The sequence below is a fragment of the Artemia franciscana genome, chromosome 12 (assembly GCF_032884065.1).
Source record: "Artemia franciscana chromosome 12, ASM3288406v1, whole genome shotgun sequence".
Taxonomy (NCBI): Eukaryota; Metazoa; Arthropoda; class Branchiopoda; order Anostraca; family Artemiidae; genus Artemia; species Artemia franciscana.
In genome coordinates this window covers 29,016,639-29,031,208 of record NC_088874.1, presented here as the reverse complement: position 1 = coordinate 29,031,208, position 14,570 = coordinate 29,016,639, and the positions used below count along the sequence as shown (strand labels likewise).

The 14,570-nt window shown below is 32.9% G+C and overlaps 1 protein-coding gene across 1 annotated transcript in view; it reads right to left on the bottom strand.

Moving 5' to 3' along the window:
- The window catches only part of LOC136033962 (protein spinster-like), a 65,105-nt gene that overhangs the window by 12,302 nt on the left and 38,233 nt on the right, over nucleotides 1-14,570 (bottom strand). Inside the window, exons 6-7 of the mRNA XM_065714989.1 lie at nucleotides 11,002-11,263; nucleotides 4,526-4,624 (exon numbers count right to left, since the gene is read on the bottom strand). Of these exons, the coding sequence (XP_065571061.1) occupies nucleotides 4,526-4,624; nucleotides 11,002-11,263 (361 nt within the window). The remainder of the gene's footprint in view (nucleotides 1-4,525; nucleotides 4,625-11,001; nucleotides 11,264-14,570) is intronic.

Genomic DNA, 14,570 nt, shown 5'->3' with positions numbered 1-14,570 from the left:
AAACCTTCGTATAAGGAATAATTTCTGTTTGTTTTGATTTTTAATGTTGTTCTTCACTTTCAGTTTTAAAAAATTCCCTTATATATCTGTTTGTTTTGATTTTTAATGTGGCTCCTCACTTTCAGTTTATTTTATTTATTTTTATTTCTGATAGTTTTTCAAATAATCCAGGTAAATTTGGCTCACCCTCCATGAAGTATGCCCGCTCTTGGGAAGCTCCTCCTTGGAAATTTCGTCCCACGTATGCTACAATTTCCTCTAAACGGTTCCATCTTCTCTAAAACCCCCCTTCCCCCACTCCATCTCGGTAAAAAAAAATGAAAAATTATCCTTATTATACTTACATTAGAAAAACACTTAATTATCAATCGGTTTCTCGAACATTCTGGAAAGGCCCTTTCTGGTAGCATTTTTTTTATGGAATTAAAAACACTCCGGAAATAGTTCCCGGAAAATTCCTCTGGAACATCTTCACATGCAAAATTGAGTTGGGAAAGATAATCTAAGACAATTAACAAGAATTTAAACAAGAATTTAAGCCCAAACAAGCTTTGCTTCCGGCTATTGGCTTGTTTTTTTTTTTTTATATTAATAAACCCATCTTTCTCTCTCTGTTTAGTATAGGCATTCTGTCAAATCTCTTCAGTGTAAAATTTCTTTTGGGAAATTCATCCCCCAGAAACTCCCCATCCTAAGGTAAATTCTCCCTATGGAAACCCACCTTAACCACGAAAGCCTCCCCACCCAAAAAAAACTATGCTTACCAATAACAAAAATTATGTGTAAACAATGGACAAATTTCATAGCTTACAGGCCTCTCCCCACGGGTTGTGGGGGGTTGTTTTACCCTAATAGACCTTTCAACTATATTTTGGATCTTTCAACTACATCAAACGAAATGGGTATCTCAAAATTTCATCAAACAGCTTTCGGAAAAAAAGGAGCGTAGGAGAGGGGCCAGTCCCTCCAATCTTTTCGATAACTTAAAAAGGGCACTAGAAATTTTAATTTTTGTTAGAATGAAACTTCACTGTAATTACCTTTAAAGGGAAAAAAAAACAAGCATCCGTGATTTTTTTTTTCTGTCATAAAGCGCAAAACTCCACATTTTTGAATTAAGGAGATTGAACTTTTTACGGTAGAGTTCTCTGGTACGCTGAATCTGATAGTAATATTTTCATTAATATTTCTTAAATTTTAGAGGGTGTTTTCCCCCTATCTCGAAAATGAGACAAAATGAGGCAAGTTATGTAGGTCACGCCATCTCAGGATGGCGTGACATACATAACCCCTGGAGAAGGGGCTGTAAGTTATGAAATTCGTCCATTATTTACTTTGAATTTTGTTTTATGTATTATATAGTTTGTCCTAACATGGAGTGTAATGACAAAATATACTATGGATAGTAGTTCTATACAGACATATTTTGGGTGGGGATTCCCCATGGGGAGAATTTTCCTTCGGAAGAGGAGTTCCCTGGGATGAACTTTCAAGGAAATATTCTACACGGTGGTGATTTGCCAGAATTCCTGCATGAAATTTATTTTTTTTTTTCCTCGTGCTTTCTCTTTGGTGACTCAATTTTACACGTGGGGTTGTTCCATGGCAGTTGTACCGGGGAGATTTCCAGCGGGGACGGAGTTGTGGGGGAATTTGTCGATTTGGGGGATGTATTTTCCGTGTGAAAATTTCTCAATTGGGGAATTCATAAGGGGGTACCTTTCCTTTTGGGGGGGGGGGGGCTATTTCCAGAATAAATTTTGGTGATGGGGGTGGATGCTTCTATAATGATTTAAAAAAAAACAATGAAAAATTAAACGAAAAATAAGTCCTTTTAAAAAGAAAGTTGGCTAAGCAAAATCTTCCTGGCCTAGAAAGTCCGCATTTTCCAGGGAGGGGGTATTTTCAACGAAAATATGGATTGTCAAGATTGTCGGAGATAAATCATTGTATATGCTACCAGTATCATTTGATGAATACCAAAAAGCTATTAGTGATTTAAAGAGAGGAAATTCGGCTTCAGTAGATGATATATCCACAAATCTTTTAAGGAAAATATCAAGAGTAATATATGAACCTCTTGCAAATGTTATAAATAAGAGCATAAAAATGGTGTCTTCCCTGATCTTCTGAAAAAGGCTAAAATAATCCCTATATTTAAAAAAGGGGAGGCTCAAGATCCCAATAATTACCCTCCTATTGCACTCCTTTCCCCACTGGCTAAAGTTTTTGAAAAAATAATGAAATATAGACTTACATCATTTCTGGAAAAGATAAAAAAATTTTCGAAGTTCCAGTTTGGTTTTTTAAAAGATAGATCGACAGAAGATGCTGTCGCCGCAACACATATTTTCATTAATGATGCTTTAGATAATGATTGTTTAGCAGCTACATTGTTTTTTGATATTAAGAAAGCTTTCGACACTTTAAATCATGAAATTCTATTTAAAAAACTTGAAGATACGGGAATAATAGGAGTACCTTTAAAATTAATCAAATCATATTTGCACAATCGAAGGTTTGTGGTAGATATTGATGGTGAATATTTGTCTGAGACATCGAATAATAATATCGGTGTATCACAAGGCTCAATTCTAGGACCTCTATTATTTTTAATATATATAAATGATCTCCCTAAATCTACTCCTGAAAATGCATTAACAATTATGTTTGCGGATGATACTGCAGCAAGTTTAAAAGCACCAACATTAGATGCACTGAAAGAAAAACTGATTGAAGTTGCAAAATCCATCGTATATTGGTTCCAAATTAACAAACTTGTCCCTAATTTTGTTAAAACAGAATTTATTATTTATGGAAGATCAAATCAAAAGTTGAAAAATATTTCTCTGAATGAAATTACCATTGATACTATTCATGAAATCAAAAGAGTTTACACAGCAAAATATTTAGGTATCGTTTTTGACCCTACCATGAATTTTAAAACACATATTTCGTTGTTGAGACTAAAATTATCAAGATATATAGGTTTGCTCCACCGACTAAAATTTTTATTCTCATATAAGGTTCTAAGAATCCTATATTTTTGCCTAATTGATGCACAAATCCAATATTGCTCAGCTATATTTTTGCTGACTTTTAAATCACATATTAAACCACTACAAACCCTGCAAAAAAAAGCTATTCGAATTCTAGATAAGTAATTACAACACCCGAGGAGTACAGATATCCATTCTGAAACACGCACTTCTTACCTGTTTCTAGACATAATGACCCTTACCAGAAATCTCATCTCCTATTATCTAGTTGGTTTTTTAAGATTCAACATGTACATGATTTCTTTTTTGACCAGAATTTACTGTCCAAACATCAAAATTCACTGATAACTAGATGTGTTAATCCATACAAACTACCTCTGGTGAAAAATGAAAGATCCCGTTTCAACCTCCGGTATATGGTCCCATCAATAGCCAACAAATATTCATTAAATAAATTTGTTGAGTTACCAAAAGGATCTTTCAAGAGACGATTAAAAAGTTATATAAAGGAATCTGCTTGCAAGAACGGTTGGTAAAATTTTTTTTATTTTTTATTTTATTTTGGCCTCACTCCACTTACTCTACCTTAAATACTCTCATTAAAGATATTTTTTTTTTCGATGAAATAGTGGTTCATTTTTGTTTGTTCTGTATGAATGAGGATTGTTAAATTTTGTTTATACGTCTTGCCCAGTAGTCGAGCTTGTCTCTCCATTTGGGCAAGTTGAAGATTTTGATGTATATGAATTTTTGAATAAATGAATCTGAATCTGAAATGAATCTGAATCGGGGAAATTGCCTGGGGGAACTCTCCAGGGGTATTTTATGCGGGAGCAACTTACCATATTAGATTTATTTTGGAGGGAGGAGGGAAGATTTCCCAGTATTGTTTGAAGAACAATCAGAAATTCAATTAAATAATAAGTCATTTTTCGACTGAAAGTAAGGAGCAACATTAAAACTTAAAGGAGCAAAAATCGTTCGTTGTATGCATATTCACTGACTGGAAATACTCTCATTTTTCTTCTTTTCAAGTTTTTTTCTGATCTTTTTCCGCTTGACAATTGATGTCTCAGAAGTTATTGGTAAAAATTAAGCATATACGTAATTATTATATTATTTCTCTTTTTTCTCTTAAATTCTGTATCATACTTCAGGATTTTCCGCCATTGAATCTCGGGATATTGTCAAAGTTCCACTGATTGCATTGTGTGGTTCATGGGGCCAAGGCACGGACACATTGTCCTACATCATAAAATAAGGTATATTTGAGAAGTATAAAAACAAAATTAATTTAGATTTTTCAGTTACCAGACTCAGCTTCTAGCCTGTATTTGTAATTTAGAAACATGTCAATTTTTGAGAAGAAAATATCTGTCTCCATTGCTATATAAACTTAAAATATTCCAAATTAATTATAGCACTGATCTCAATGTTCCTCCCCCAGCTATTTAAAATGATATGGATTCGTATTTAAATACCTATCTGGTGTGCTAGAATTAAGACTGGATAAAGATATTACTTACTAAGCCAATAAGGTATGGACTGATGCAATCTCCAAGAGCGTGTGAAACGAAAATATTGAAAGCCTGTGATGTTGCTCTTCTTGTTGGTATTACCACGCTCTAAAAAAAAAATAATTGTGGAATAATTTGTTGCGTTAAAATTACGTTAAATATAGAAAATAAAAATGAGTCTACTATCAGAAGAGAATTGAAATTTGTTAGTGCAAGCGTAAGATGATAAAGATATTTTAAAATTCGTCCTTGAAAAGCTATGAATATGCAAGACAAATCTGCCCTTAACTTTTGTTTATAGGATATAGATGTTACAATTTTTGATTATAATAAAACAAATTTAATCTCACTTTATGAAAATTTGGAAATAAAAGCATAATCCTTAGCATTTATATTTAGCTCATTCAATTCCTCAGCAAATTTTGTTATAAGTCCTCGCCTTTCATGGTCCATACCAACATTCTAACCTTCAACAGTCCATCCCCACGCTTACTTCTTCTTCGAAAAGGTAACTGTCGCATTATTTCTTGGGGCGCTCTGCTTTTATTATAACCAAAAGCTACACCAGTTCTATCACTACTAACAACTCATTGCACCGCAAATCAGCCGTCAGCCAACACAATAATGTGCATTCTAGCTCCACCCTAATTGGTTTAAAGTTGCGCTATATGCATCCTTCTAGTAGATTCTAATTCTTATTAAATCCTACCTCTTCCCATTTCGTCCAAGGACCACCTTCTTTTCATTTGGTCATAAGTGGATGGATAAATCGAAGGATAAAAATCTTAGTAGTGGGGCTTTTCAGTTTTAAACGGTGCCCTATCCCTTCGGATCCCGGTCCTGGCACTTTTTTAAACTTCTTCAAGATGCACCTGTTTGTTACATAATACTTAAGAACATTTGTTTGTTACATAATAATATAGGGAAGTGTTTGTTGCGTAAAATTATAGTACACATGTTTATTAAATAGTAAGGAATGTTCACTCATCTTGAGGATGACATAATCTCGCGTGACTTGTGTGATGTATTGTTGAAGACATAATATCGCTTGACTTGATAAATTTATTGAGGATCATGTAATTTCGCATGACTTGTTAGAGTTTAGGGACTGCTAGTCAGACAGGGAACCCCGGATGTAACTGAGGACGGTGCAAAAGTGAGTGTTACGCAATACTTCAGGGGTTATTCTTTCTTCAACACATTTTTTTCTTCAAAGGGTTTTTTTCCAAGGTGTTTTTTTCAAAGTATTTTTTTATCCAAGGTTTTCTTTTTCTCAATAATATTTTTCTCAAGGAATTTTTTCCTCTGGATGTTTCTCTTCAACACTTTTTTTCTTGAAGGCGTTGTTTGTTCTTTCAAGGAATTTTTTCAGGTTTTTTTTTCTTCAAGGGATTTTTTCAAGATGTTTCTTTTTCTTCAATTTTATTTTCTTCGATATTTCTTTTTCTTCACGATATTTTCTTCAACCCATTTTCTTCGACATGTTTCTTCAAGGTGTTTTTCTTCGAAGCATTTTTTCTTCTTCAATATTTCATTTTCTTCAATATTTTTTTCTGTTTTAAATTTTTTTTCTTCGAGATATTTTAATCAAGATTTTTCCCTCAGGCAACTTTTGTAATCCATTATCAAAGATTTTATTTCACAGTAGGAATCGAACGTAAGACCGGGGATTTTCCTTATAGAATGCTGCCGTAACCACCTATACCAACAAATCCTTCCTAATATTATCTTTCGGGATATAAATTCTACGGAATAGGGTGTTTCCCTACACGCTCAATTCCCTACACAGTTTTTAGATCGATAAAGCAATTAATCGTTTGTTTTGATAACCATTCACCCCAAAGACACGCTAAAACCCAACAATGTTATTAGCTACTGATCTAAGGCAAACCTTGCTGTTACATTTTTATTAATTTTCTGACGTGAATTAGGCAAGATTATTGTCTTATCAAAACTCAAACAGCTTTGTAAGACAAATAAATGTTTAATTGATAAAAAAATTTACAAAAGTTATTAAAACATATTGTTCTAGGGCACTGAAATCAATTTTATACAGGTAAGAAAGAGTTACTTTCTACTAAAAAGGTCCTCAATCGAGCATTGTCTACATAAATGCTGATATATTCGCCGTAAGTATATCCGCAACATCAAAAATATAATAATGCATGAAAACCAGTGTTTTTAATCAATAAATCTTGCACTTACTTTCCAGTTTGGTCTGACAACCTTTGTAATTTGAAGAGAACGAGCATAAGCCGTTTAATATACACCGACAGTTTTTACTAAATAGCGAGGAAATATCATTTTATACTTAGAATGTGATAGCCCAAGGTGTTTCATGCCACCTTGACACTCAATGGCTTGCTCGTGGCACATTTTGGTGGGCATTATCACACCTAAAGAATTTTCAGACATTTTCCTACATAAATACCGTATACATTAGAATTTATATTTTAAACTTAAATGAAAATTTCCAACAGTTTTTCTTCTTGTGACTTGTAGCAATTACATAACACCGAAAGCGAGGCACAATGTGGCCAAAGCACTTATCTGGCACCCATCATCATCACTTAACTATTTTCTGAGGTTTAAATAGTCCGATGGATACTTTTTATTGTGTAGTGGGAACATACTCTGATGGTATTATCACACCTAGAGAAATTTCAAACGTTTTCCTATATAAATACTGTCTACACTAGAATCGATCGTCTAAACTTAAAGGAGATTTCCCAATAGCATTTCTTCTGGTGACTTGTAGCAATTCACGAAAGCTTGGCAAAATACGACTGCATGAGTGTTTTCTGAGGTTTTAACAGCTAAATAGACAGTTTTTATTAACAGTCAAAACGTAGGGTTTCACTATAAGATGGTGATACTCCATAGCAATTGACGCCAGTTCGGCGTCAATAACTGAATTCTGTTACACTCTGACAGCCCCCAATATTTCTAAGTTATTTCGAGATGTTTATTTGATAAAAATGGTGTTTTCAAAAGAGAAGAGGGATTTGTGGGAGGATATTTCCTTGGAGGAATATGTCTTAGGAGAGGAGAAATTCAATGAAGAGGGCGCAGGATTTGCTAGCACTATTATAAAAAAAACAATGAAAAAACAAATATGAAAAAAAAATTTCAACTAAAAGTAAGGAGCAGCATGTTAGTTTTAAACGAACAAAGACTATTGCGAAAATTAGCAGTTTTTCTCCTCCTAAATATCTCTCTCTTTACACTAAAGTATTTCCAGTCATTTCAACTATTTATTTTACGGCCTTTCTGATTCAGGGGTCATTCTTAAGAAATTGGGACAAAATTTAAGCTTTAGTGTAAAGAGCGAGGTGTTAATGAGGGGACAAATCCCGTCATATACATAATAAAAATATAAAAATATAGAAGTTCGTTAGGCAAGTTAATTCCTAAGTTATGTATATTTTTTACAAATAAGAACGTTCCCTAAAAATTAAAAGTTCTAGTTTCCTTTTTAAGTAATCAAAAAATTGGAGGGCACCTAGACCTCCTCCTGTGCTCATTTTTTCCAGATGTTACAAGATCAAAGTTTTGAGATAGCGATTTTCTTTAAAATAGTCGAAACATCTAATAACTATGTCTTTGAGGACGACTTAATCCCCATTGTCTCTGCGGGAAGGGCTGCAAGTGATGAGCTTTGCCCATTGTTTTAATATGGTATTTGTTACCGGTAAGTATAAAGACGTTTTCAGGGGATTTCTCTCTGGTGGGGTTGGAGGGCTGGGGAAGGGCTGGGTACGTAGGAGGATCCTTCCATGGAGTATTTTTAATAGGGGAAGATAATTTCTATGAAGGGACGGTGGATATCCCACCACCTAAAACGATCAGAAGTTAATTTTTTTTAAAAGAGATTTTCAACTGAAAGCAAGGAATAACATTCAAACTTAAAACGAACAAATATTGTTATTTATATGAGGGGGTTTCTTTATGTTTCAGGATTAATTCATAAGGAATTGGAACCCCCAAATTTTCCGTATGTGAGGAAGTTCGTCCCCTCGTAAATACCTCACTCTTTCCGCTAAAGTTCAATTTTTGTAAAATAATAGCTGATATAAGCAATAATTTGTTTGTTTTACTTCCCGGCCAATCCTAATATTTAATTTTATCTTAAGCACCTTCAAAATTATGATTTTTATGCGATAATAAGCTAAGGATCCCGCTTGTGGTTGTTATTAAATAAAAAATACAAGTTTTTTCCAACTGAAAGTAAGTAATAACTTTAAAACTTAAAACGAACATAAAATATTGTTTATATATTTTAAAGATCTTTTCTTTTATTCATTTCAGTCATTTGGGAATTTCTCAACTTGTGACTCTCATTTTCATAAGAACAGTTTCTAACTCTTTGGCCGTTTTGTTACTATGCCTTAAAAGAATAGTTCCACAAATACCGTTAATTTAAGGTACATGGGAGAATCTTTCCATGGATAAATTTCTCGTGGAGGAAGGGAATTTTCCATGGAGGGGGAGCTGGGAGGGGTTTCCCAACGTCATTTTAAAAATGATCTTCATTTAAATAAAAAAACAAGTTTTTCAATGGAAATTAAGAAGCAGCATGAAAACTTAAAACCAACAAAAAATATTACGTTTATCAGATGGGTTGCCTCTCTTCAGTAGCTCACTTTCACTCTAAGTTTTATTTTACCTTTCAAAAGAGGCCATTATTCTAATTAAATAGCCTTTGTGATTCAGGTGTCATTCTTAAACAACTAAAACAAAAATCAAACTTAGGTTATTATAAAGTTATTATTAGTTTAAATAAAGTATAATTAATATGTAAATTTTGTTTTAAGAATTCATGTACGGTGAGCCAAATTCAAAACCTGCATTAATTGAAAAATGTACAGAAATTAAATAAAAAAAAAACAAGATTTTATAACTGAATGTAAGGAGCTACATTAAATCTTAAAAGAAAAGAAATTATTCGGTATATGAAAGGGTATGTCCCCTTCTCGGCACCTCGCTCTTTACGCTAAAGTTTTTTTAATTGTTTTGAAAAGTAAGGTTGTGAGAAAGAGTCAAACTTTAGCATAGAGAGTGGGGCGTTGAGGAAGGGACAGTCTCATTTCTTTAAGGAATAATTTCTGTTCGTTTTAAGTTTTAATGTTACTCCTTACTTTCAGGTAAAAAAAACTTGTCTTTTTATTCCATAACAGTGTAACAGCCAAGTGTGCCTGATAGGTCAACAGTTCATAGCATTGGTGGATTCTAGCGCGCTCTCGGGGATAATGGATATAAATTACGCGATGCATAGCCTTATAAATCTAGAAACTCTGGAGAGAATTCTCCGTGCGAGTAGCAGTCTATTTCATAGAATTTAATTCCTGAAACCAAATATTAGAAAGAATGTGTTGGTACAGGTGGTCAAGGCAAGCATTCCATTGGGGGGATCTCTGTTCTTACATTCGATTCGTATAGCAGAATAAAATCTTTGACGACGGACTATAAAGGCTCCCTGAGGGTATATCCTGAATCTCTAGAAGAAAAAAAATTGAAAACAGAAAAAAAGTATCAAAGTAAATGAAATCTGGAATAAAAAACGCTCTGAAGAAAAACACACGGAAAATAAAGTATCCCGAAGAAAACTTTTCAAAGAAAAATAAACGGGCCCTGAGCTCCAAAAAGTCACGCAAGATTATGTCATCGTCAATAAATTTAACAAGTCACCGGGGATTAGGTAATCCTCTGAATAAGTAAACTTTCCTATTATGTAGCATATAGATATACTTTAGTATTATGCATCAAGCATCTCCCTTTATTATTATGTAACAAATAGGTATGCTATAGTATTATGTAACGAACAGGTGCATCTTAAAGAAGTGGCCAGGACCAGAATTAAAAGGCATAGTGCATCCTTTAAACCTGAAAAGCCTCCACTACTAGTGTCATTTCAAAGGTTTTCATTTACTCTTTAAGTACAAACCTATAAAATATTGTTTACTTATGAAATGAATAAAGTAAAGAACACAGGATTGGATTTTACAGTCCTTACTGGTGGCACTGATCTACGTTTCGTGGTCCTTCAGCCAACAAGTACAATGAGGCCTGGAGCCAATTAGTGCAGTCGCAGCGCAAGACTTATTTTCCTTAGGCTTAACCTGAAAGACTCCCACTCCCAGTGGAGTTCCCGTCAATAATGGTCGAGTTGAATAACTTCAAGCCAATAGTACTTATCATTTGATTCCAATAGTTAAGACCCAACTGAGGTTTTAAAAAAGTTCTTGATAATAAGCATGATTCAAACTACCGTAATGTTATAGCATCAATGTAAGAGATCGCTGTTGCTAATAGATGGCACGAGGTCTGAACACAAAATGACAATTCTAAAAAATTTAAAATATGTAAATGTTTGATATATGTTCATTACAGATTAAAACTCAATTTTATTTAAATTTGTTTTGAACGAAATAAATAAAACAAAATTGGTTTTTGAAATGACATAAATTTGAATTAGTACTACTTACCATTTGAATTTCAACAGTTAAGGCCCAATTGAGATTTACGAAAAGCTGCGCTATAATCAGCATGATCCAAACCGCAGTAGTGTCATAGCGTGCAAGGTAAATTACAGCGAAAAAGAACGGTGCTGCCAATAGAAGACCAGCTCCAGTAATAAGGGATTCTGACGCAATGAATCTTGGCTTCAAAACTCTTCCCAGATAAGCACCAGTTGGAACTCCGATGAGGCCACAAACCATAGATATTATTCCAAATAGTAGGGAAAACCTATAAGAATTATAGTTGGCTGACTTAAAACTCATAACTGAATCTTATGATTTTTCGCTTATAAAATGTGTAGTTTGTTTCTAATTTCAGGATATTTCTATTTTGGCGTAAGACTTTTAGTTCTGATAATGATTATAGACTCCCCCCCCCCCACTTTTATCAAATATGTGTGTACACACATTATTTATATTTTAAGTAACCTCAAAATTGTCCAGGTAAAAAAAAATTAATAAAACTGAAAGAACACAGCTTTTATATTTAATTATATATAAAGTAACAACACCAGTGAAAATGAAAATTATTGGTTTTAATTGGTAATTGGAATCACAAATATTGGAAATTTCATTTTTCAATACAAAAACCTCCATGTGCTATTTTATAGTATTTGGTAGTAGATGGCGCGAAATTAAAAGAATTTTTTTTTTAAACTAACCTAAAAATTTAGGGCACCAATCAGCCTAAGGTTTAACATTTTTAAAGGTGTTTCTATTTCAAGGAAGTGAAATATTGACAATATTTTTACAAAGTTTTTACTTTTACTTTATTAGCTTTATTTAACATAATAAATGAAAATATAAACCATTAATATAACGAAAAGAGAAATCACCAATGCAACAGCACAAACACATTGAAAAAAAAGGGAGACAGAAGGAGAAAAGGAAGACTGTTTTCCTAAATTAGTGATTAATATAGACCAGCACTTGAATGAGGCCTTAACCCTACTCATCCATACAATCACATAGGTCAAACAGCATAGCCATACACAATCAACCATAAAGAATAATCCATGGACAGGCAGTCATGTCGTCAATAAGTATAAGTCGTCATTTACCAAACAATAAAAACAGTAAAAACAAATAATTCAGAGGCAACAACCCAACATAAGGGCTCATCTGGAGAATGTACTCGCCTATAGGGTTTCGGCACTTTAAATTCTCTACCCAGTCAAGTGTTGCACCTACCACAGAATACTTATGGTATCCTCGTGTCAGGTATCACCCCCACAAAATGCCTATGAAAACAAAGCTAACAAGTGTAGAACAACCAAGTAACACAAAAAACAAGCTTGTCCTGTTAATATATTCCTCTATTTAGCAGCAGTAGGTAAACTAAATGTGATAAATTTAACCAGATCACAAATATTAACTGTTTGCGAAAAAACTGAATGAACTAAAACAATTACAGATTTCATTGTATTGTATTGTATCGGATTAACGACGCTTCTTGACTACTAAGGTCCCTGCGTCGGCCCTGCAGTGCATTCTTGCAGCATGGTTCGATCTCTGGGTCCCGTATTACCAAGCTAAGGTCAAACCCACTGCGCCACCACAGGACGAAAATTAGGATGGTCCGGGATTTGAGCCTGGGACCTCTTGCACCCTAGGCGAGAATCATACCCCTAGACCACAGGCCTTAATTACAGATTTCATCAGTGCCATGTGACTATTTTTGAAAATTCCGCTCATTTAGATATACAATTCACAAAATAGATGGCGCTGCATCAACTTTTCGCGAACCTATAAAATTAACCAAAAATGTCCCTAAGTATTTCCAGATAATTCTTTTGATATTTATTTAAAAGTTCGTTATAATGAAAACAATTTTTTTTAATTGCCAAGTTAATTTATTTGCAGAAAAAAACCTCTTAATATCAATTTTTGGCTTAAGATTTTACATCTATTTTTAAAATCAATATAATTACTACAAATCCTTGCATATCGAAGTAACTGTGAGAAAAACGCCGAATATGTGATATTTGACTGTATTTTACTTTCAGGGAATGGGAAATTAATCACTTCAAAATCGAAATCATCCGTTTTATTATACATTTTAAAACTTAATTTATTATTATCAGAAATATTAATATTTAAATCTAAGAAATGATCTTCAAGACTAGCGCCATGACTAGGTTCACGAATAAGCTCTGATGGATATATATTTTTATAAATATGAATGAAATCCTTAGAATTTAAGACCAAAATTTCATCTAAATATATCTTATTGTTTGACAAAACATGTTTTAAATTATTGGGATTATTCTTATCCATCATATAATTATATTCTAGTTGACTTAAAAACAAGTCAGCTATAAATGGGGTGGTATCCCCCCCCCCATGGGAATTCCTACGATTTGTTTGTACAAATTACCATTAAATCTTATATAAGTATTATATAAAACAAATTATAATAAATCAAAAATTCATATCCAAGCTGTAACATCTCAAGTTAACTGTATTCTTAAAGCAAATTGTCCATATAGCTTTTTTATTATAAGTGTCTTTTTTTAAGAACCTCTTACTAGCTAAGAGGAAAGATTTCTTGATAACCGTTTTTAAAATATCTAACACTACATTAAGTGATAAATTAGTACACATTATCGCAAAATCAAAAGACTCAATTTTTTTAGCTGAAACCATTGTTAAAGAATCTATCACTTGCAGTGAATTATTAACACTCCAATATGGATTAAAATTTCGAAAATTTTTTAATACCAGAACAATAGGTTTTAAGTTTATTTATAATTTCCTTTAATATTAAAGAGAGGTCAGTAGCAGCAATGCGGGTCGGACATTTAGCTGCTCCAGTAATAAACCGTGGTTTAGGGGGATTCTTATGAAATTTTACAGTCCAATATAGGAAAGGGAACTCTTTATTATTGTATTTTATTTTAATATTGAAATTTTTAACAAGTATTTCTTCAGTCTTTTCGATTAAATTTTCATCCTCTAAATTTATCTTTTCTTAAACATTAGTTGTGCATAACTCCCTTTTTAAGATATCACAATACAGCTTCTGACAAATTATGGCAAAATTATTATTAGCTGGCAGAATTACAAATTCATTCTGTACATTAGCAATTGCTTGTTTTATCTTAGCATTATAAAATAATCATTTAGTGTTAGTATTTTTTAAGTTAGAATATATTTTATTTCGTATTCTACTAATAATTAAATTCTTCCAACTTTGAAAACTCTCTTTATTTTTATTCTCTTTCTTACACCACTTATCAATAAATAAATCAAAATCATTTTCCAAGCTATCAAGAACACTCGATGTTTTCAGATGATGAGAAAGACGGAAATTAGCCCTTTTTATTCATTATAATTTGAAGATCATCTTGTTTTATTATTGACAAGTCCCCTGTTATAATATGTTTGTAAGTGGGATTTACAAATAGGCCAAGTTGCTTACAGTTACAAACCGGTTTCCAATTTATATACTATATAATCTTTTAAGTATTAACTTATAATTAAAAATCATTTGCCCAATAGATTTTGAGAATTTATCACCATATTTTGCTACACGA